The sequence below is a fragment of the Strigops habroptila genome, unplaced genomic scaffold (genome assembly GCF_004027225.2).
Source record: "Strigops habroptila isolate Jane unplaced genomic scaffold, bStrHab1.2.pri NW_022045601.1_ctg1, whole genome shotgun sequence".
Classification (NCBI taxonomy): domain Eukaryota; kingdom Metazoa; phylum Chordata; class Aves; order Psittaciformes; family Psittacidae; genus Strigops; species Strigops habroptila.
The window spans coordinates 36,617-59,387 of NW_022651082.1; the positions used below are offsets into that span (position 1 = coordinate 36,617).

General features: G+C 66.2%; 3 protein-coding genes across 5 annotated transcripts; 2 read left to right on the plus strand and 1 right to left on the minus strand.

Moving 5' to 3' along the window:
• Positions 1-572: 572 nt before the first annotated feature.
• On the plus strand, positions 573-12,418 carry LOC115603007 (integrin alpha-L-like). The gene is made up of 29 exons (XM_030474515.1): positions 573-636; positions 1,509-1,617; positions 2,026-2,120; positions 2,868-2,926; positions 3,029-3,143; positions 3,423-3,553; positions 3,936-4,081; positions 4,556-4,700; positions 4,978-5,128; positions 5,220-5,287; positions 5,818-5,950; positions 6,492-6,643; positions 6,711-6,842; positions 7,231-7,434; positions 7,515-7,645; positions 8,108-8,138; positions 9,039-9,152; positions 9,255-9,467; positions 9,576-9,674; positions 9,767-9,846; positions 9,933-10,019; positions 10,099-10,174; positions 10,255-10,371; positions 10,483-10,563; positions 10,958-11,071; positions 11,169-11,255; positions 11,347-11,457; positions 11,545-11,597; positions 12,415-12,418. The coding sequence occupies exons 1-29, from the start codon at positions 585-587 to the stop codon at positions 12,416-12,418; spliced, it is 3,090 nt and encodes a 1,029-aa protein (XP_030330375.1). The 5' UTR covers positions 573-584.
• Positions 12,419-13,940: 1,522 nt separating this feature from the next.
• On the minus strand, positions 13,941-22,508 carry MAP2K7 (mitogen-activated protein kinase kinase 7). Of its 3 annotated transcripts, none has more exons than XM_030474522.1 (12): positions 22,366-22,508; positions 21,362-21,409; positions 20,725-20,866; positions 19,540-19,606; positions 19,348-19,461; positions 19,147-19,266; positions 18,938-19,045; positions 18,685-18,837; positions 17,843-17,923; positions 17,602-17,744; positions 17,444-17,489; positions 13,941-15,839 (listed from the first exon to the last, which is right to left on the minus strand). In XM_030474522.1, exons 1-12 carry the CDS (start codon positions 22,487-22,489, stop codon positions 15,702-15,704), a joined length of 1,284 nt encoding a protein of 427 aa, XP_030330382.1. In that variant the 5' UTR covers positions 22,490-22,508; the 3' UTR covers positions 13,941-15,701. The 3 variants fall into 3 exon arrangements, with proteins under 3 accessions (XP_030330382.1, XP_030330381.1, XP_030330383.1); XM_030474521.1 differs by having other exon boundaries at positions 18,685-18,864; XM_030474523.1 differs by lacking the exon at positions 21,362-21,409 and having other exon boundaries at positions 18,685-18,864.
• On the plus strand, positions 13,947-15,480 carry LOC115603012 (proline-rich protein 4-like). The gene is made up of 2 exons (XM_030474524.1): positions 13,947-14,434; positions 14,468-15,480. Exons 1-2 carry the CDS (start codon positions 14,244-14,246, stop codon positions 15,408-15,410), a joined length of 1,134 nt encoding a protein of 377 aa, XP_030330384.1. The 5' UTR covers positions 13,947-14,243; the 3' UTR covers positions 15,411-15,480.
• Positions 22,509-22,771: the final 263 nt, after the last annotated feature.

Sequence of the window (22,771 nt, forward strand, 5' to 3'; positions counted from 1 at the left end):
CCCATCCCTTCCCATCCCATCCCTTCCCATCCCATCCCCATCCCTTCCCATCCCATCCCATCCATCCCATCCCTTCCCATCCCATCCCTTCCCTTCCCATCCCATCCCAACCCATCCCATCCCATCCCCTCCCATCCCTTCCCATCCCTTCCCATCTCATCCCATCCCATCCCATCCCCATCCCTTCCCATCCCATCCCCATCCCTTCCCATCCCATCCCTTCCCATCCCATCCCCATCCCATCCCATCCCATCCCCATCCCTTCCCATCCCATCCCATCCCATCCCTTCCCATCCCATCCCTTCCCATCCCTTCCCATCCCATCCCTTCCCATCCCATCCCCATCCCTTCCCATCCCATCCCATCCCCATCCCTTCCCATCCCATCCCTTCCCATCCCTTCCCATCCCATCCCATCCCATCCCTTCCCATCCCATCCCATCCCTTCCCATCCCATCCCTTCTCCCCCCCCCCCCGCACCCAGCCTGGCCCCAGCCCTTCCCCCACTGAAGCACCCGGGGGGGGGGGAGGGGCAGGAAGGAAACGGGGGGGGGAGGGAGGGAGCACGTGGGGCCTCGCTCCAACATGGCGCCCGCGGGCGGCCTCGTCACGGTCCTCATTGGGGCGCTGGCGGCCGGTACCGGGGCGGGGATGGGGGCTCCAGCCTGCTATGGGGCAGGGATGGGGGGCTCCGGCCTGCTATGGGGCAGGGATGGGGGCTCCGGCCTGCTATGGGGCAGGGATGGGGGCTCCTGCCTGCTATGGGGCAGGGATGGGGGGCTCCGGCCTGCTATGGGGCAGGGATGGGGGCTTCTGCCTGCTATGGGGCAGGGATGGAGGGGCTCTTGCCTGCTATGGGGCAGGGATGGGGGGCTCCTGCCTGCTATGGGGCAGGGATGGGGGCTCCAGCCTGCAATGGGGCAGGGATGGGGGGCTCCGGCCTGCTATGGGGCAGGGATGGGGGGGCTCCAGCCTGCTATGGGGCAGGGATGGGGGCTCCAGCCTGCAATGGGGCAGGGATGGGGGGCTCCAGCCTGCTATGGGGCAGGGATGGGGGGGCTCCTGTCTGCTATGGGGCAGGGATGGGGGGCTCCTGCCTGCTATGGGGCAGGGATGGGGGCCCTGCCTGCTATGGAGCAGGGATGGGGGCTCCTGCCTGCTATGGGGCAGGGACGGGGGGCTCCTGCCTGCTATGGGGCAGGGATGGGGGCCCTGCCTGCTATGGGGCAGGGATGGGGGCTCCTGCCTGCTATGGGGCAGGGACGGGGGGCTCCTGCCTGCAATGGGGCAGGGATGGGGGCCCTGCCTGCTATGGGGCAGGGATGGGGGGCTCCAGCCTGCAATGGGGCAGGGATGGGGGCTCCGGCCTGCTATGGGGCAGGGATGGGGGCCCTGCCTGCTATGGGTGAGGTGCCTCTGGGTGCTATGTGGAAGGAAATGGTGCCCCAGTCCTGCCGTGGGGCTGGGTGAGGTCCTCTGCTCCTCCTCCACCCCTGCTCTGCCCCATAGCACTGCCCCACATCCGGGCCTTCAACATCCACCCAGCCCCACATCGTGTCCTGACCCACAGCGGCGCCCACAGCTTTGGGCATCAAGTTCTGCAGCTCAGTGGGTCACGGTAGGAGATGTGGGGCTGGATTTCTGGGTCCCATGGGATGTGGGGCTGGATGGTTGGCTCCCTTCATGATATGGGTCAGGATGTTTGGGTCCTGTGGGATTTGGGTCCTGGAACTGGATGTGAGTCCCAGCCGCATTTGTCCCGTGGGATGTGGGGTGAATTCATGTGGGTCCCATGGAATGTGGGCCTGGATGTGTGGGTCCCATGGGATGTGTGTCCTGGACATGTGGGTTCCTCATAATGTGGATCCGGATGTGTGGGTCCCGTTCATTGGGACGTGGGTCCTGACGGGGTTCCCACAGGATGTGGGTCCTGGATGTGGCTCTCATTGGGATGTGGGTCACAGACGTGGGTCCCATCGGGATGTGGGTCCCACTGAGATGTGGGTCCCTTCCCGTCCCCCCGCAGGCTGCTGGTGGGGGCCCCGGCGGAGGCGGGGGGCGGGGGGCGGCTCTTCCAGTGCCAAGTGGAGAGCGGGGAGTGCCGGGAGCTGGAGCTGGAAGGTGGGAACGGGGCGGGAATGGGGCGGGAGGGCGATGGGGGTCGGGGCGGGATTGAGATGGGGATGAGGGTGCAATGAGGCTGGGATTGGGACTGGGATTGGACTGGAATGGGGTTGAGGTTGGGGTGGAAGTGGGTTGGGATTGGGGTAGGATATGGGCGAGGACTGAGGTGGAAGGTGGGTGCGATTGTAACTGGAGCTTTACTGGATGGGGATGGGATCGGGATACAGGTGGGAATAGGATGGGATTGGGTGGGGCTGGGGTGGGGCTTGGATCGGGATTGAGTGGGATGGGATTGGAATTGGGGTGGGATTGGGGTAGGATTAGGGTGGGATTGGCGTGGGATATGGGCTTTGGGGTGGACTTGGGTAGGATCGTGATTTGGATTAGTCTGGGATGGGATTGGGATTGGAGTGGAATTGGGGTAGGGGATAGGATGGAATTCAAATTGGGGCGGGATTGGTAATAAGGAGGATTAGAGTTGGACGGGATTGGGATAGGGCAGGATTGGGGTGAGGTGGGTTTGGGCGGGCTGGGGTTTGTGGAGGGGCTGGCATGGGGTTTGGGTGGGATTGAGGTGGGATGGGGTGGGGTGGGGATGGGAAGGGATGGGATGGGAAGGGGTGGGGATGGGAAGGGGTGGGGTGGGAAGGGGTGAGATGGGAAGGGGATGGGATGGGAAGGGGATGGGAAGGGGTGGCGTGGGAAGGGATGGGGATGGGAAGGGATGGGGATTGCCCTTCACAGGGAACAGCTCCCGGACCCACATGGGGATGGCCTTGGCCAGGGACGGTGACGGCACCATCGTGAGTCCTGGGCACTGGGACCAGGGTGGGGACGGGACGGAGGCCCCTCCCCCAGGCCCCCCCATGCCCCCCCATCATGTCCCCCCCATTCCCCCCCTCCAGGCCTGCGGCCCCGGCCTGACCCGCGAGTGTGACCGGAATGTGCTGAGCAGCGGCCTCTGCCTGCGCCTGGACCCGCAGCTCCGGCCCCGGCAGCTCCTGGCGCCCGGGTACCAGGGTGAGGGACACCCCTCGCAACAGGCACCCCAACAGGCCTCAGGTCCCCACCCAGCCCCCACCACGGAGACCTCGGTGGTTGACCCGTGAGGACCATGGTGGTTGGTTCATGGGGTGGTTGGTCCATGAGGTGGTTGGTCCATGGGGTGGTTGGTCCATGGGGTGGTTGGTCCATGAGGTGGTTGGTCCATGAGGTCCCTGGGGCACGACGCTGCCCACTGTGGCCCATTCGTTGTCCTCACCCTTTCGACACCCCCCTGACGGTGTGTCCCCCCTCCAGGTTGCCTCCAGGGACTGGTGGATCTCGTCTTCCTCTTTGATGGCTCCAACAGCATGAGCCCGGAGCAGTTCGGTGCCATCCGGGACTTCATGGTGGATGTGATGGAGAAGCTGGAGAACACCTCTATCCACGTGGGTCCTGGGGCTATGGAGAGGTCCTGGAGGGCTATGGAGCCTATGAGGGGGCTATGGAGGTCTATAATAGGGGCCCATGGGGGTCAGTGGGTCTCTATGGGGTCAATGGGGTCTATGTTTTTTATAGGGGTTCTATGGGGGTGTATGGGGTATGTGGTTGTTGATGGAGATCTATGGGGTCTATAGGTGTCTAGGGGGGTGTATGGGGTGTCTGGGGGGGTCTATGGGATGTCTATGGGGTTTATAGTGTCTATGGGGTCTATGGAGTCTATAGGGATCTATGGGGTCTATGGGGTCTATGAGGTGTCTGTGGGGTCTATAGTGTCCCTGGGGGCTCTGAGGGCTCTGCAGTGGGGCAGACACTGACGCCGTGGGGCAGTTCGGGGCAGTGCAGTTCTCCACCGAGGTGCAGCCCCAGTTCACGTTGGCTGATTACGCGGCTCGGCCCCGGCCCCGGGAGCTGCTGCGGGGCCTGCGCCAGCTCGGTCACCTCACCGACACCTTCAGCGCCATCGCCTACGTCACGTAAGCCTGCCCCATAGCGACCCACAGTGACCCACACTGCCCCACAGTGACCCACACCTGCCACTACCAACCCACACTGCCCACACCCCACCGACACCTTCAGCACCATCGCCTTCATCATGTAAGCTTGCCCCATAGTGACCCACACCTTCCCCATAGCAGCCCATATCTGCCCCATAGTGACCCACACCTGCCCCATAGCAGCCCATATCTGCCCCATAGTGGCCCATATCTGCTCCATAGTGACCCACACCTGCCCCATAGTGACCCACACCTGCCTCATAGTGGCCCACACCTGCCCCATAGTGCCCCACGCCTGCCCCATAGCAGCCCATATCTGCCCCATAGTGCCCCACACCTGCCCCATAGCAGCCCATATCTGCCCCATAGTGCCCCACACCTGCCCCATAGCAGCCCATATCTGCCCCATAGTGCCCCACACCTGCCCCACACCGCCCCGCGCTGCCCCCGCAGGAGGCGGATCTTCACCCCCGCGGGGGGGGCTCGCGCCGGGGCCCGGCGGGTTTTGATCATTGTCACCGACGGCGACGCCACCGACGAGGACCAGGGCAGCGTGCGGGAGGCGGAGCAGAATGACATCATCCGCTACGTCATCGGCGTGAGCCCCCGGCGCTGCCTCTGCCTCTGCCTGTACCTGAGCTGCCTGTACCTGCACCTGTACCCGTGCCCCTGCCTGTACCCTCTGCCTGTACCTGAGCTGCCTGTGCCCGTACCTGTACCTGTGCCCCTGCCTGTACCTGTGCTGCCTGTACCTTCTGCCTGTACCCTCTGCCTGCACGTGGCCACAAGCGGCCGAGGAGCCTCAGGGAGCTGTCCCTGGCTGCTGGTGCTGGAGCCCCCCGGCAGCGCCTGGACCCGCCGCTGCACCGCCGCAGGTGGGCAACAACTTCAACAGCCCCGACACGCGCCTGTACCTGAGCCAGTTCGCCTCCCGGCCCAGCACCGAGTTCGTGAAGGTCCTGGACAGCTTCGAGAAGCTCCGGGGGCTCTTCCATGACCTGCAGGCCAAGATCTATGACATCGAAGGTGACCCCAAACCCCCTGACCCCAACCCTGGGGGCCCCTCCCCGTCCCCGCTGCTCCTCACCCCGGCCCTGCCTGTTCCTGCCTGTTGTAGGCACCAGCGACCACAACCGGTTCCACCTGGAGCTGTGCTCCAGCGGGATGAGCATCGCTGTGGTCCATGTAAGACAGGGCCATGGGGTGGTCACAAAGAGGGGGTTTGGATGGAGGGATGGATGGTGGATGATGGGTGGATGGATGATGGATGATGGATGGATGATGGATGATGGATGGATGGATGATGGGTGGATGGATGGATGATGGATGATGGATGGATGGATGATGGGTGGATGGATGGATGATGGATGATGGATGATGGATGAATGATGGATGATGGATGGATGGATGATGGATGATGGATGATGGATGGATGGAGGATGGATGGATGATGGATGGATGATAGATGGATGGATGATGGATGGATGGATGATGGATGGATGGATGGATGAATGGATGGGTGGGTGGATGGATGGATGTTGGATGATGGATGGATGGATGATGGATGGATGGATGGATGATGGATGGACGGATGGATGGGTGATGGATGGATGGGTGATGGATGGACGGATGGATGGAAGATGGATGATGGATGGATGACGGTTGGGTTTGGGGGTCAATGGCCCCGCCCCCTCATGTGGTCCCGCCCCCTCCAGGGTCGTCGTGTGACCGGGGCCGTGGGGGCTGATAACTGGGCCGGGGGGTTGGTGGAGCTGGAGCAGGACACGAAGAACGAGACATTTGTGGGCAGCCCCACGCTGGAGGAGAACGTGACGGACACCTACCTGGGTAAGGCCATGGGGAGTGGCGGGAGGGATGAGGGGTGGTGGATGATGGGGGGGTGGATGGATGATGGGTGGATGATGGATTGATGGGTAGATGGATGATGGGTGGACGGATGGGTGGGTGGATGGATGGATGGATGATGGATTGATGGGTGATGGATGGATGGGTGATGGATGGATGATGGGTGGATGGATGATGGGTGGATGGATGGATGATGGATGATGGGCGGGTGGATGACGGATGGATGGATGGATGGATGGATGGATGGATGATCGATGGGTGGGTGGATGGATGGATGATGGGTGGGTGGATGATGGATGGATGGATGGATGGATGATGGTTTGGTGTGTGGATGGATGATGGGTGGATGAATGGATGATGGATGGGTGGATGGATGATGGGTGGGTGGATGATGGGTGGATGGATGGATGGATGGATGGGTGGGTGGATGATGGATGGGTGGATGGATGATGGGTGGGTGGATTGATGGATGATGCCCTCTGTGGACCCACACTGGTTCCTGAGTTGACCTGGTTCCCCCCAGGCTATGCAGTGACTGGGCTGCGGGTCCCCGGCCGGGCGCTGGTGGCCGCGGGCGCCCCCCGACACCTCCATGTCGGCGCCATCGTCCTCTTCGAGGTGCTCCCTGAGGCTGCTGGGAGCTGGCGGGTGCTGCAGACCCTGCCCGGGGAGCAGGTAACGGGGGGTCAGGGTGTCCCCGTCCCGCCCCACACCCTGGTGCTGATGTCGGGCTCATCTGCAGGTGGGGTCGTACTTTGGGGCCACCCTCTGCGCCCTGGAGCAGGGCGGGGAGACGGTGGCGCTGCTGGTGGGAGCCCCCAACCACTTCGATGGGCGCCGTGGGGGACGGGTGCAGCTCTACCGGTGGCAGGAGGTGAGGGGACACCACGGTGGGGGCACCAACCCATGGGGGCACCAACCCATGGGGGCACCACAACCCCGGCTTGGGGACACCATGAGGGGCAAGAACGTGGCAACGCGGTGGGGGAACGGGGTGACACTAAGCTGAGGAGCAGGGGATGGAGGTGACCAGGGGTGACCAAGGAGACCCCAAACCAAGGACATGGGGTGACCACGATGACTGCAACCATGGGATGGGGTTGCCAAGGTGACCCCCAATCCAAGCACATGGGGTGACCAGGAGGACCCCATTCCAAAATGGGGACCCCATTTCAGGACCAGGGTGACCTCAAGCCAAGGACATGGGGTGACCAAGGTGTCCTTATCCATGTCGCCCCCCCTCCATGTCCTTGTCCCCCCAGGAGGCTCTGCAGGTGGCCGAGGAGCTTTGGGGTGCTGCCGGTCACCCCTTGGGTCGCTTTGGGGCCTCTCTGAGCATCCTGGGTGACCTGGACGGGGATGAGCTGCCCGAGGCGGCCGTGGGGGCCCCCATGGAGGATGAGGAGCGCGGCGCCGTCTACATCTTCTCCGGCCGTCCCGGGGGCCTGCAGAGCCTCTACAGCCAGGTGGGGTGAGGGGGGCACGGGCCGGGGGGAGCCCTGGGGGGGCGCCGGGTGACGCTGTGGCTGTCCCTGTCCCCCCCCAGCGGCTGGAGGGGCAGGAGGTGGCCCCGGGGCTGCGGTTCTTCGGGCAGGCGCTGGCCGGAGGCACCGACCTGAGCGGGGACGGGCTGAGGGACCTGGCGGTGGGGACGGGAGGACACGTCGTGGTGCTCAGGTGGGGACACGGGGTGGGGGGTGGGGGGCGGGGGATGGGGCATGGGGGGGATGGGGGATGGGCGGGATGGGGGGCGGGGGATGGGGGGGATGGAGGATTGGGGGATGGGAGATGGGGGGGATGGGGGGATGGGGGACAGAGGATGGGGGGGATGGGGGGGCGGGGGATGGGGGGATGGAGGATTGGGGGATGGGAGATGGGGGGGATGGGGGGTGGGGGACGGGGGATGGGGGGGATGGGGGGCGGGGGATGGGGGGGATGGAGGATTGGGAGATGGGAGATGGGGGGGATGGGGGGATGGGGGATGGGGGGAATGGAGGATTGGGGGATGGGGCATGTGGGGGATGGGGGATGTGGGATGGGGGGGATGGGGGGGACACCTCGGGCTGGGGACAAGGACATGGGGGGGTCAAAGGGGCGGGGCCAGGGCCGGTGACGTCACCCCCGCGGCCCCTCCCCCAGGTCCCGCCCCGTCCTGTCCATCAGCCCCGAGGTGACCTTTGACCCGCGGCAGATCCCGCCCCGGGGGGTCGATTGTTCCGGCGGCCCCGGAGCCTCCGTCAGCGTCCGGCTGTGCGGGGGTGCGCCCGCCCTGACCCCGACCCCTGACCCCAACCCCTGACCCCGCCCTGACCCCTGATCCTGCCCCGACCCCTGATCCCGCCCCGACCCCTGACCCGTGACCCCACCCCGACCCCAACCCCTGACCCCGCCCTGACCCCTGACCCCACCTCGACCCCTGAACCCTCCCTGACCCTGCCCTGACCCCGCCCCCTGACCCCTCCTTGTTCCTGACCCCTGACCTCACCTTGACCCCCCCCGATCTCTCTTTGACCCCGGCTCTGACCCGGCCCTGACCCCACCTTGACCCTGACCCCGCCCCTTGACCTCATACCCCTGACCTTCACCTTGACCCTGACCCCACCTTGACCCCCCTTACCCCTGACCTCACCCTGACCCCGTGCCCTCCAGGTGACCTGGTGACCCCGGTGAACTTCCAGCTGGAGGCGGAGCCGCAGAGGGCGCGGGGGCGGGGCCACTTCCGGGGGGGGGCGGGGCTGGTCCGGGAGGCTCCGCCCCGCGGCGGGGGGGGCCTGCGAGGAGGAGGAGCTGAAACTGCTGGTGGGGACCCGCGTGGGGGCGGGACCCACACCGGGGGGGAGGGGTGGGTTGGGGGGGGATTAGTGCCCACTTATGGGGTGTAGTTGCAGGCTGCCCCCCACTTATGGGGCAGAGCTGGGGAGGGGGACGCTGACCCCATGGGGGCACCCTTCTCACTTATGGGTCACCCCATATGGAAGCTCAGCCCTATTGGGGGTGGGGTCACCCTATGGGGGGGGGGGGGGTGTCTCCCCTTATGGGGTGCCCCACATTTCTGACCCAAATTTTCCAGCCCTGCATCGAGGACTTCGTGACCCCCATCCGCCTCTTGCTCACCATCTCCCTGCCCCATAGCGACCCCCCGGGCCCCATGTTGCGGCCCAACACCTCCACCACCTGGATTGAGGTACGGGGGTTCTGCCGTGGGGCTCGGATGTGGGTCCCAGCCAGGCAAGGGGGGGCGGAGCCTAAACTCCAGCCCCCCCCGCCCCACTTTTCCACCCCATAGATCCCCTTTGAGAAGAACTGTGGGGCAGATGAGGTGTGCGAGTCCGACCTGGGGGTCCGGGCGCTGCCGGGGGGCGCGGCCCTGCTGGGTGTCCCTGGAGCCGAATTTGGGGTTCGTTTGGTTGTGGGGAACGCGGGCGAAGACGCTTATGGGGCAGCCCTACAAGTGCAGCTCCCCGCGGGGCTCTCCTTCCGCCGGGCCCAGGCCACACGGGTGAGTGTGGGGCACCCCACATGGGACCCTATAAAGGGTTATGGGGGCACACGGGGGTTCTTGTGGGGCATTGCGCCCCATAGATCCCTACCCCACATCTCCCCATAGGCCGGCGCTCTCCTGTCCAGCACCTGCTGGGACACTGTGGGGCAACCGTGGGGCCTGAGCTGCAACATCAGCCGCCCTGTCCTAGGCGCTGGTTGGGAGGTGAGTTATGGGGCAGGATGTGGGGTGAGGTGTGGGGCAGTGCCCCATAAGTCACCCCCCACACACACACCCCAAATCCTGCCCCGCATCAGGTGATGGTGGAGCTGATGTTCCACATCCACCCCAACGCCTCGTGGGGGGAATCTGTGGGGCTGAGCGCGGCTGTCAGCAGGTGGGATCTATGGGGCAGAGAGACGGGGGGTGGGTATGGGGCTCTGTGGAGAGGTGACTCCACTGTGTGTCCCCCCTGCCCCATAGTGACAACGAGCCCCACGGCACCATGGGGGACAACGCGGCCTCTTGGGATGTCCCCGTCCGCTTCGCCCTCGATCTTGTGGTCACCTGGTGAGCCCCACACATTCCTGCCCCATAGAAACTGCCCCCAGCCCCGCCGGGGCCCCACTGATGTCTCTGCCCCACACAGGGACGAAGCCTCCACCCCCTACCTCAACTTCACTTCCCACTACCCCCAAAACAAGACACTGCAGCATCGCTATAGGGTGAGCCCCACAACCACCCCCCTCTGCCCCACATTCCCCTCCCGTGCCATAGTGCTGACCCACCGCTCTGCCCCACACAGCTGGAGACCCTGGCGCCTCCGCCCCATGGCAGCCCCCGGCCGCTGCTGACGCCCTTCGTCCTCCTGCCCCTCACGCTGCCCCATGGCGTGACGGTGTCTGACCCACAAGTGCGAGTGGTGAGCGGTGCCCCTGCCCCATGGCATGCCCCAAGGCACCCACCCCCCCTCCCCAAATTATAGGGGTTGTTTGGGGGAGGCCTTGCCCCACACTTTTCCCCCGCCTCATAGGAGCCAGGTGGTACCTGTGTTGCTGTGGGGCAGGAGGAGGAAGACGCTGTGGGGCAGGAGCTGCGGCAGAGCATCACCGAGGTGGGGGGCACGGGGACCCATATTGGGTTGCTATGGGGCAGGAGGACCTGTATTGTGTTGTTATGGGGCTGGGGGTGACTCCTCTATTGGTGTACTATGGGGTGACTCACACGCCGGGGGGGCTATGGGTTGAGAGGAACCCCACACATTGGGATGCTATGGGGCACAGGGAGCCATATTGGGGTGTGAGAATCCATATTGGGGTGCTTTGGGATGAAGTGACCCACATATAGGGATGCTACGGAGCAGGGGGACCCACACATTGGGATGCTGTGGGGCACAGGGAGCCATATTTGGGGCGTTACGGGGTGGGAGTGATCCCCATAGATGAGTTCCGTGGGTGACCCACATATCAGGGTGCTATGGGGCAGGGCCTCACCCTCTCTCCCCCCAGACCTGCTCCACCCCCCACCTGCTGCTCCTCCACTGCCCCACGGTGCCGCTGCCCCACTCGGGCCTGCTCCTGCTCTCCCTCCGCGCCAGCCTCAGCGCCCCCCCCGACATCCAGGTACCACTTGTGGGGCTGGGACATGGTGGGGGGGGGGGGGGATGTGTGGGGCTGGGGGGGGGTCCCTCCCCCACCCCCCTGACCCCTCCCCCCCCAGCGCCCCGCCCGGCCCCGCTTTTGCTCCGCCCTCTGGCTCGCCCCTCCCCCACGTTTCGAGGCCGCCCCCGAGTTCCTCCGCGCGCAGGTAACGACGGGGGGGGGGAGGGGCGAGGGGGGGAGGGGCGAGGGGGGAGGGGAAGCCCCTCCCCCCGCTCACCCCTCCCCCCCCCACGCAGGGGGTCACGGAGGTGGAGCTGCTGCGGGACCTCGACCCCCGGCCCGTGTACGTGGGGGGAGGGGTGGGGGGGCTGCTCCTCCTCCTCCTCATCGCCTTCGGCCTCGCCAAGGTAACCCCGGAGCCAACGGGGGGGGGCGGGGGGGAGGGGCTTCCCTTGGCCCCTCCCCCCGGATTAACCCCTCCCCCCCCCCCTTAGTGCGGCTTCTTCAAGAGGAACTACCGGGAGCGGCTGGAGCGGGGGGGGGAGGGGCGGGGGGGGGAGTCCCCGGGGGAGGGGGAGGGGCGGGGGGAGGAGCCGCCGGGGGAGGGGGAGGGGCGGGGGGAGGAGCCCCCGGGGGAGGGGGATGCCCCCTCCTGAGCCCCTCCCCCACCCCGTGGGAACGGGCGGATCCGGCCCCGCCCCCCCGAGGCCCCGCCCATTGGGGTGCGGGGGGGGAGGGGCCTTCCCGACCCACAAGTGTCTTCGTTCCCCCCCCCCCCCGGCCCCACAAGTGCCCCCCAGCCCCATAAGTAGCAGCCGGACCCCCCCAAGTGCTCTCCAGCCTCCCAAGCTCTGCCCAGCTCCACAAGTGACCCCCAAGTGAGCCCCCCCGCCCTATAGATGCCTCCCAGCCCCCCAAGTCCCTCCCCAGCCACCCAAGCGCCCCCAAAGCGCTCTCGAGCCCCATAAGTGCCCCTGCCCCAAACGATGGGGATGTTTGACTTGGTGACAATAAAGGTGCGCTGACATCATCGGTGACATCACTGATGGCATCATCGATGACATCATCACTAACATGGCCCATCCCACCACCCCTCAGGCCACCCCCCCCCCGTTATTCCCGGTTCTCCCCAGTGGGTCCGGGGGGGGGGGGGAGGAGGGAAGGGACGGGAATGGGGGGGGAGGGGTCAGGAGGGGTTTCTGGGGGGGGAGGGGAGGGGGGAGCCCATCAACACCCACAGGAGGCCCCGGCTCCCATCCCCCACTGCCGGGCACTGACCCTGACCCCAACCCATCCCCCACACTGTGACCCTGACCCCTGACCCTGACCTAACCCTGACCCCGACCTAACCCTGACCCCTACAGCTGACCCGAACCCAACCCCAACCCTGAGCCTCATCGTAGCCATAAGAGCAACCCCTGACCCTGACCCAACCCCAACCCATCCCCCACTTCCTAACCCTGACCCCTGACCCTAACCCCAAAACTAACCCTGACCCCAACCCTAATCCCAAAACTAACCCTGACCTCTGACCCTAACCCTAAAACTAACCGTGACCCCAACCCTAACCCCAAAACTAACCGTGACCCCAACCCTAACCCCAAAACTAACCCTGACCTCTGACCCTAACCCCAAAACGAACCGTGACCCCAACCCTAACCCCAAAACTAACCGTGACCCCAACCCTAAACCCAAAACTAACCCTGACCCCTGACCCTAACCCCAAAACTAACTGTGACCCCAACCCTAACCCCAAAACTAACCCTGACCCCGACCCTAACCCCAAAACTAACCGTGACCCCAACCCTAACCCCAAAACTAACCCTGACCCCTGACCCTAACCCCAAAACTAACCGTGACCCCAACCCTAACCCCAAAACTAACTGTGACCCCTGACCCTAACCCCAAAACTAACTGTGACCCCTGACCCTAACCCAACCCTAAGCCTGACCCCAACCCCAACCTTAACCCAATTGTAACTTTACCCTTAATACTAACACCTACCAATAACCCTGACCTGACCCTGACCTGACCCTCACCTGACCCCAATCTGACCCTAACCCCACCCCTAACCCAAAACCAAACCCAACCCTTACCCTGACCTAACCCATCCCCTTTTCCAAACCTAAACAAAACGGAACCCTAACACTGACCCTGCCCCACACCTGACCCCAACCCTGCCCCACACCTGACCCCAACCCTCATCTAACCCTGATCCCTGCCCCTACACCCAAACCTGCCCCAAACCTGCCCCAAACCTGCCCCAAACCTGCCCCCAACCCCCATCTAACCCTGATCCCTGCCCCAACACCCAAACCTGCCCCCAACCCCCATCTAACCCTGATCCCTGCCCCTACACCCAAACCTACCCCGAGCCCAACCCTAACCCCAGCCATAAACCCAGCCCCAGCCCTACCTGCACCCTAACCCTGAACTCAACCCCAAACGTACCCCTAACCCATCCATAACCCCAACCCCTACACCTAACCCTAACCCCAACCGTGCTGTGGGTCCCCCATGGGTCCTTACAGGTGCTGTGGGGCGCTGTGGGTCCCATGGGGCTGGTGGCGATGGGGGCAGCCAGAGCCGTCACCGTGGGGCAGCTTTGAGTGGAGTGTGAGTGACCCACAGCGCCCCATACACAGCACCCCATAGACCTCCTATAGCACTCTATAGCAGCCCATAGCATCCCATAGACCCCCATAGATACCTATAGCACCCCCATAGCACCCCCTTAGCAACCCCCAGACCCTCACAGCACCCCACTTCGGGTGCCGTGCCCATGGTGGGTGTCCCCCATCCTCCTCCATAACCCCCCATCCTCCTGTCCCCATCCCCATCCTCCCTCGGTGTCGGGCACCCCCCATGCCCCCCCGGAGCCGGACACCGCTCGGGTTCCACATGCGCATTTATAATAATAATAATATTAATAATAATAACAATAATAATAATAATTACGGGGGACGCTGCGGAGGGGGAGGTGCCACCCGCGGGCACCGGGGGGGACGCGGCGGTGGCCTCGTGCCCCGGCCCCAGCCCTGATTGTCGCGGCACGTCCCATCGCCACGGCCCCACAGCGCGGCCCCAGGCCACCTCTCCATGTCATCCTCCAGAGCCATGTCCCCATGTCACATCCTGGTGCCATCCCTGCGGTGTTCCCATCGCATCCTGCTGCCATCCCCACGTTGTCCCCATGTCACATCCTGGTGCCATCCCTGCGGTGTTCCCATCGCATCCTGCTGCCATCCCCACGTTGTCCCCATGTCACATCCTGGTGCCATCCCTGCGGTGTTCCCATCGCATCCTGCTGCCATCCCCACGTTGTCCCCACCACATCCTGCTGCCATCCCCACGTTGTCCCCATGTCACATCCCGGTGCCATCCCTGCGGTGTTCCCATCGCATCCTGCTGCCATCCCCACGTTGTCCCCATGTCACATCCTGGTGCCATCCCCACGTTGTCCCCATGTCACATCCTGGTGCCATCCCTGCGGTGTTCCCATCACATCTGGGTGCCATTTCCACGTTGTCCCCATGTCACGTCCCTGTGCTGTCCCCGTGTCGCATCCTGGTGCCATCCCTGTGGTGTTCCCATCACATCCGGGTGCCATTTCCACGTTGTCCCCATGTCACATCCCTGTGCTGTCCCCGTGCCGCATCCTGGTGCCATCCCCACGTTGTCCCAGTGTCGCATCCTGGTGCCATCCCCGTGCTGTCCCCGTGCCACATCCTGGTGCCATCTCCGTGCCATTCCTCGGCCTTGTCCCCACATTGTCCCTCCGTGTCACATCCCCACGCTGGCTCTCCACGCTGTCCCTTGTCCCAGGTCTCCGTGCCATGTCCCTGTGCCGTGTCCTCGGGCCATCTCCATGCCACGCGCCAGCGTCACACCTCCGTGCCACATCCCTGTCCCTCCGTGCCACGTCCCTGTGCCACCGTGCTGTCCCCGTGCTGGCCCTTCGTGCCACATCCCCCCCACGTCCCCATCCCTCTTCCTCTGCTCCGTCACCTCCTTCTGCCACATCCCTGCGCCACATCCCCAGCCCTGTCCCCGTGTCACATCCACGTGCCATGTCCACGTCCCATGTCCCTGTGTCACATCCATGTGCCCCATCCACGTCCCATGTCCCTGTGTCACATCCATGTGCCATGTCCACGTCCCATGTCCCCGTGTCACATCCATGTGCCCCATCCACGTCCCATGTCCCCGTGTCACATCTGCACGTCACATCCCAGCGTGCCCCATCCTCGTGTCATGTCCTGATGCCACATCCCCGGGACCCACGGCCACATCCTGGCCCCATCCCTGTCCCCACACAGGGACCCTGCCACAGGGACAGTGGCAGCCCTGGGGAAACTGAGGCACCGGCCATGTCGGGGGTACACAGAGGGGACACGGGTGTCCCCCTGCCCCAGCATCATCAGAGGGGTGGGGACATCAGGTGGGACACACCAGGAGACACTGGGATGTGCTGGGACACGCAGGAGACACGCTGGGACGCAGCAGGATGCGGTGGGACACGCCGGGACACGCTGTGACACGCCATGCCACGGGTGTCCCACGCCGAGGCGGGTGCCGGGTGTCACGGGTGTCACAGACACGGGTGACAGGGACACAGTGGCACAGACACGGTGTCACGGGTGTCACGCTGCTACCTGGTGAAGAAGGGGAGGTGGTGCTGGCCGAGGCCGCCGCCGGTGCGGGGGGACTCTGTCCTGGCCATGACGTCCTTGAACCACGAGGCCACGTCCACCTCCAGCGTCTCGTAGCGCTTGATGAAGCTGTGCTCCTGCGGGGGAGCCGAGGGACACCGGGCTGGGGACACCGGGCTGGGGACACGGGGCTGGGGGCACGGGGCTGGGGGCACGGGGCATGGGGCTGGGGACATGGGGCTGGGGATGGGGACAGGGGGCTGGGGGCGTGGGGCTGGGGACACGGGGCTGGGGACACGGGGCTGGGGACGTGGGGCTGGGGACGTGGGGCATGGGGCTGGGGACATGGGGCTGGGGATGGGGACAGGGGGCTGGGGACACGGGGCATGGGGCTGAGGACAGGGGCATGGGGCTAGCGGTATGGGGCTGGGGACATGAGGCTGGGGACGTGGGGCTGGGGGCGTGGGGCTGGGGACACGGGGCTGGGGACATGGGGCTGGGGACATGGGGCTGGGGACATGGGGCTGAGGACAGGGGCATGGGGATAGCGGTATGGGGCTGGCGACATGGGGCTGGGGACAGCGGCTTGGGGCTGGGGCATGGGGCTGGGGACGTGGGGCTGGGGACGTGGGGCTGGGGACGTGGGGCTGGGGACGGGGACATGGGGCTGGGGACATGGGGATGGGGACGGGGACATGGGCCTGAGAACAGCGGCTTGGGAACAGGGGTATGGGGCTGGGGACATGGGGCTGGGGGCATGGGGCTGGGGACAGCAGCTTGGGGACAGCGGTATGGGGCTGGGGACATGGGGATGGGGACAGGGGTATGGGGCTGGGGACAGCGGCTTGGGGACAGCGGTATGGGGCTGGGGACATGGGGACGGGGACAGCAGCTTGGGGACAGGGGGCTGGGGCTGGGGACACATAGGCACAGGGAGATGGATCCGGAATCAGGACACAGGTTGGGAATGGGGACACAGGTGAGCACAGGGACATGGACATGGGGGACATGGGGACAAGGACATGCAGACATAAGGACAAGGGACTGGGGACATGCACGGACACAGGGATAGGGACAAGGACATGGAGATACAGAGACACGGGGACAAGGGCACCGGGACATGGGGAATGGGGACGCACACGGGGACAGGGAACACGGGCACAGACAGGGGGATGTGGACACAAGGACACAGCGCTGAGGACAAGGACACAGGCACGGGGACACGAGGATGGGCACCAGAGACAGAAGGACACGGACACAGGGACACAAGAGTAAGGAGACATGGATGGGGACAGGGACATGGGGATGGGCACCAGGACACAGGGGTCCACAGGGACATGGCCACAGGCACGGGGACAGGGAGGCCACACACTGATACAGAGACACGCATGGGGCTGGGGACATGGGGCTGGGACATGGGGACACGGGATGGGGACACGGGATGGGGATATGGGGCTGGGGACATGGGGCTGGGACATGGGGCTGGGGACAGGGGATGGGGACACGGGACGGGGACACGGGACGGGGACACAGGGATGGGGACACAGGATGGGGATATGGGGATGGGACACAGGGATGGGGACACGGGATGGGGACACGGGGATGGGGACACAGGATGGGGATATGGGGATGGGACACGGGGATGGGACACGGAGATGGGGACACGGGGATGGGGACACAGGGACACTGCTGTGGCCGTGCCTGGGGCCAGGGATGGGGCCAGGGCCCCCCGGGGACTCACCAGTAACTTGTTGTACTTTGGTCTCTTCCTGTGGTCCTTGGTGAGGCTGCGGGAGATGGGGGGGGGTGAGCACCGCAGGGACACCGCGGGGACACCGCGGGGACACCGCGGGGACACCCCTGGGCCACGCGTCCCCCCGGGGGGGGGCCGTCACCCACCAGTCCCTGACGAAGGCCTGGAAGTCGCCGGAGAAGCCCATGGCGGGGGGCAGCAGCGGGGGGTCCTCCTGCAGCACCTTGGTCAGCACCTCGAAATCCGTCTTACAGTTCTGGTACGGGAACTGCCCCGTGGCCAGCTCCACCTGCGCGACACGCGCGTCGGACCGGGCACGGGGGTACGGGGGGGCACGGGGGGCACGGGGGGGTACGGGGGGCATGGGGGTACGGGAGGACACGTCACCAGGGAGATGCCGAGGCTCCAGACGTCGGCGCGAATGTCGTAGTCGGGTTTGGTGGGGTCGGGGGGGTCGATGCGCTCGGGCTGGGGGGGATGACACAGAGGATGAGGCCACCAAAGGGACACCCAGCACCCACCTCTGGGGCAGCACCCCCAGCCCAAAGGGACCCCCCCAGCACTCAGCTGTGAGGCAGCGCCCCCCACCCAAAGGGACCCCCCCAGCACTCAGCTGTGGGGCAGCACCCACAGCACCTGCCTGTGGGGCAGCAGCCCAGCCCAAAGGGAACCCCCAGCACCCACCTCTTGGGCAGCACCCCCAGCCCAAAGGGACCCCCCCAGCACCCGCCTCCAGGGCAGCACGCCCAGGCCAAAGGGACCCCCCCAGCACCCACCTCTGGGGCAGCACCCCCAGCCCAAAGGGACCCACCCAGCACCCACCTCTGGGGCAGCACCCCCAGCCCAAAGGGACCCCCCCAGCACCCACCTCTGGGGCAGCACCCACAGCACCCGCCTGTGGGGCAGCACCCCCAGCCCAAACGGACCCCCAACCCAAAGGGAACCCCCAGCACCCACCTCTGGGGCAGCACCCCCAGCCCAAAGGGACCCCCCCAGCACTCGGCTCTGGGGCAGCACCCACAGCACCCGCCTGTGGGGCAGCACCCCCAGCCCAAACGGACCCCCAACCCAAAGGGAACCCCCAGCACCCACCTCTGGGGCAGCACCCCGAGCTCTGGGCAACCCCCAGCCCCCACCTCTGGGACACAGCACCCACAGCCCTGGAGCCCCCCAGCAGCGCCCGCAATCCTGGCGCCCCCCGCTGCCCCGCAGCACCCATGGGTGCTCACGGCCATGTACGCGGCGCAGCCGGCGCTGCGGGTCTTGGCTTTGGAGTCCACGAGGCGGCCGCTGATGCCGAAGTCGCAGAGTTTGACCTGGCCCCGCTCGTCCAGGAGGATGTTGGAGGGTTTCACGTCGCGGTGGATCACCCCGTGCTTCTCCTTCAGGTAGAACAGGGCCTTCACGATCTGTGGGGAGGGCGTCAGCAGCCGCGGGGACCCCCCCGTGCGCCCCCCCCCGCCCCACGCCCCCCCCGCTCACCGCCACCGTCATCTTGCCCAGGATGCGCTCGGGGATGGGGCCCTGGATGCGCTTCTTCAGCTTCTCGGCGCAGGTGCCCATGAGCTCCATGGCGATGAAGACGTCGGTCTGAGCGGGGAGGAAGGGCAGGACGTGGGGATGGACCCACGGCGGCGGGACCCCTCCATGGGGGGCACCCACGGGCGGAGCCGGGCCCGGGGGGGGCTCACGTTGGTGATGAAGGTGCCGAAGCACTGCACGATGTAGGGGCAGTCGTGGCTCTTGAGCACCACGTCCAGGTCCATCAGGATGCGCTTGTTCTCCTCCCGGTTCCCCGAGCGCCGCATTTGCTGTTGTAAAACAGAGGCCGGGGAGGGGGGTCAGGGCCGGGACCCCCCCTCACTGGGGGGGGGACAAGGGGGGGTCCCCACCTTGACGGCGATGACGTGGCCGGTCTTGCGGAAGCGCATCTTCCAGACCTGGCCGCAGGTGCCGCTGCCGATCTCCCCCAGGTTCTCCAGGTCGTTGATCTCCGCCTGGTAGCGCTGGGGGGGGGGGGGAAATGGGGGGGGTCAGGGCCCCCCCAGTGCCCCCCATGTCCCCTGTGTCCCCCCCCCGCTCACCTGCCCCCCCACGGTGAGGTACCCCGTCTGCTTCATGATCTCCTGCAGCTTCTGGTCGATCTCGATGCTGGCGAGAAGAAAAGAGGAGCTTGGCCAATCAGAATGGGGCAAAGAGGGAGCCTGGCCAATCAGAATGGGGCAAAGGGAGAGCCTGGCCAATCAGAATGGGCCAAAGGGAGAGCCTGGCCAATCAGAATGGGGCAAAGGGGGAGCCTGGCCAATCAGCACGGGGCAGGGGGCCACCCGGCCAATCAGCACATGGGGGGTGAGATGCTCCCACTACCAGCACAGGGCCCCCCCAGCCAATCAGCACGGGGGAGGGCACTGCCTGGCCAATCAGCACGCAAACAGCGAACCCATGTGGCAAATCAACAGATCGCAAGGTCTATTTGGCCAATCAGCACCCACATGCTTCTGGTCAGCTAACCAATCATATCAAGGAACTCTCCTCTGCCTAGCCAATCAGCAAGCAGGGAATCACCTCTGTCTGGCCAATCAGTATTTAGGGATCCCTTCCTGCCTGCCTGGCCAATCAGCAATCAAGGGTTCCTGCACAGCTGGCCAATGAGCACACAACTCTCTTGCCTGCTTGACCAATCAGCACCCACCCTCTGATTGGGTGCTGGACCTTTGGCCAATCAGCACCATGGTGCTCTCAGTCACGTGGCCAATCAGCAGAGGGGAGACCCCTGCCTGACGTGCCAATGAGCGAAGAGCAGCTCTGAGCGTGTGACCAATCAGCAGCCGCAGCACACATGATCCTCCTGCACCTCCGGCCAATAGGCACTTAAAGCTTCCTGCGCATCTGACCAATCAGTGCACGCGATCTCCCAGACCTCTGGCCAATCAGAACGGGGCACAGGGAGGGGCCTGGCCAATGAGTGTACACAAATCCCTGCCCAATGTGGGGGGTTCTGCACAGCTGGCCAATGAGCGTACAGAAATCTCCTGCTGGGCCAATCAGAGCATGCGATCCCCATGACCTCTGGCCAATCAGAACACACGGTCCTCCATCCATTCAGCCAATCACAGTGCACCAGCCCCGCAACTTAAGGGCTTCAGTGGGCCAATGAGGGCACCGGCTTTTGCCTGCCCAGCCAATGGGCTGCGGCTGAGAGGGCTGTGGGGCCGGGGTGGCCCGGGGGGGCGGAGTGGGGCCGGGGGGGGGCCCGGGGGGGATCTCACCTCTCCACGCTGCGCGGCACCAGGAAGGGCGGCTGCGGCAGCCCCAGCATGTGCCGGGGCCGGGAGGGGGGCGGCGGGTGCTGGGGGCCCTCGGGGGGCCCGGCCCGGCCCCCCCCATCGCTGACCAGGGGCAGCTGCAGGGCTGGGGGGGCAGAGAGAGCCGTCAGCGCCCCAAACCGCGGGGGGGGGGCACAGAGAGCCGGCAGCGCCCCACACCCCTCCCAGCACCCCCCCAGCCCCCCGACTCCCCTATGGGGCTGTGGGGAGCACCCCAAGGGTGCGTCCCCCCCCCCTCAATTGTACCCCCCCCCCAGTGCCCCCCAGAACCCAGCGCATGTCATGCGGGGCCGTGGCTGCATGCGCATCCATGCGACAGGCAGGGCAGCCGCGGGGGGGGGACACACGACAGGGACATGGGGGGGGCACGGGGGGGGTGAGCGGGGAGAAGCGGCTCCATGGAGTGGGGAAACGGAGGCGGGGGGGGGGGGAGGATGTGCTGGGGGGGCCCGAAGTGCCTTGGGGGGGGGAGGGGGGGGGCAAAGGGCCACACGGAGGCGTCCCCGAGGCGGGGGGGGGCACACAGAGGGGGTGTCAGCGGGGGGGCCGAGGGGGTGTTAGAGGGGGGGCACGGTGGTACCTGCTCGCTGGGACGGAGCGGGAGCGGGGCTAAGGGTGATGACGATAACTGGAGGGGGGGAGGGGGACAAAGGGGTGGGGGGGGGCGGGGGGGGGGAGAAAACAACAAAAATGGGGGAAAAAGGGGAAAAAAATAAGGAAAAGAAAGAAAAACACCATAAATCCCGGCGGGAATGACGGGAGCAACTTAAAACGGGGGGGGGGGGAGGGGAAAAGGGGGGGGGAAGAGGGGGGAGGGGTGTGGGGGGGCTGCCCCCCCCCGGGCCTGGAAAATGCCGGTGGAATTCCCAAAAAGTGCTGGGAAACGTCGGGAAAGCTCCGCCGGGGGGGGGGGGGGGGGCCCCCGGGGAAAGGGCCTACCTGCGGGGGGGCGGCCCCCCAACTGCATCCATGGGGTGTGAACTGCCCCCCAGCGCCCCCCAACTGCCCCCCAGAGCCCGCCAACTGCCCCACAGCACCCCCTAACTGCCCCACAGCACCCCCTAACTGCCGCCTAGCGCCCCCAACTGCCCCCCAGCGCCCCCCAACTGCCCCCCAGCCCCCCCTAACTGCCCCCCAGTGCCCCCCAGCACCTCCCAGCGCCGTCCAGCTGCCCCTCAGTGCCCCCCAACTGCCTCCAGCTGCCCCCCCAGCACCCCTCAGCTAACCCCAGAACGCTCCAACTTCCCCCCGTGCCCCCCAACTGCCCCCCAGCAGCACCCAGCACCTCCCAGCGCCCCCCAACTGCCTCCAGCTGCCCCCCACCACCCCTCAGCTAACCCCAGCACCCCTCAACTGCCCCCCAGCACCCCCCAACTGCCCCCAGCACCCCCCAACTGCCCCCCAGCGCCCCCCAGCTACCCCCCAGCACCCCCCAGCACCCCCCAACTGCCCCTCAGCACCCTCCCCCCCGAGGCCGCACCGAGCCGGGACCTGCCCCCCCCCCCGCCGGGCCCGGGCCCCGGCTCCGGTTCCTCCCCCCCCGCCCCGAGGCGCTCCCGGTCCCGCTCCCCGGCGGGGCCTTACTGGGCCGGGCGCGGGCGGGGCTGATGTCGAGGTTGAGGTCGATGCGGCGCCGCGCCTCGCGGTTCTCCTGCTTCAGCTTCGCCTCCAGCCGCGACAGCTTCTGCTCCAGCGAGGACGCCGCCATCTTCCCCGCAGCCAGCGGCGCAAACACGCCTCCGCGCATGCGCCGCGCCGCCGCCAACGCCGCCCGCCGCTTCCTGACCCGCCACGGCCACCGTCCTGCCCGCCGCGCCTTCGGCAGCGGCAACGCGCAGGCGCGGAGACCGCCGCGGGACTGGCAGGGAGGGCGCCCCCTGGCGTGGAGGACCCCAAACCCCCCCCCCCCCCCAAACCCGGACCCACATTGGGGATCCCCCCCCCAACCCAGACCTGACCCACATCGGGACCCCCCCAAACCCTGACCCAC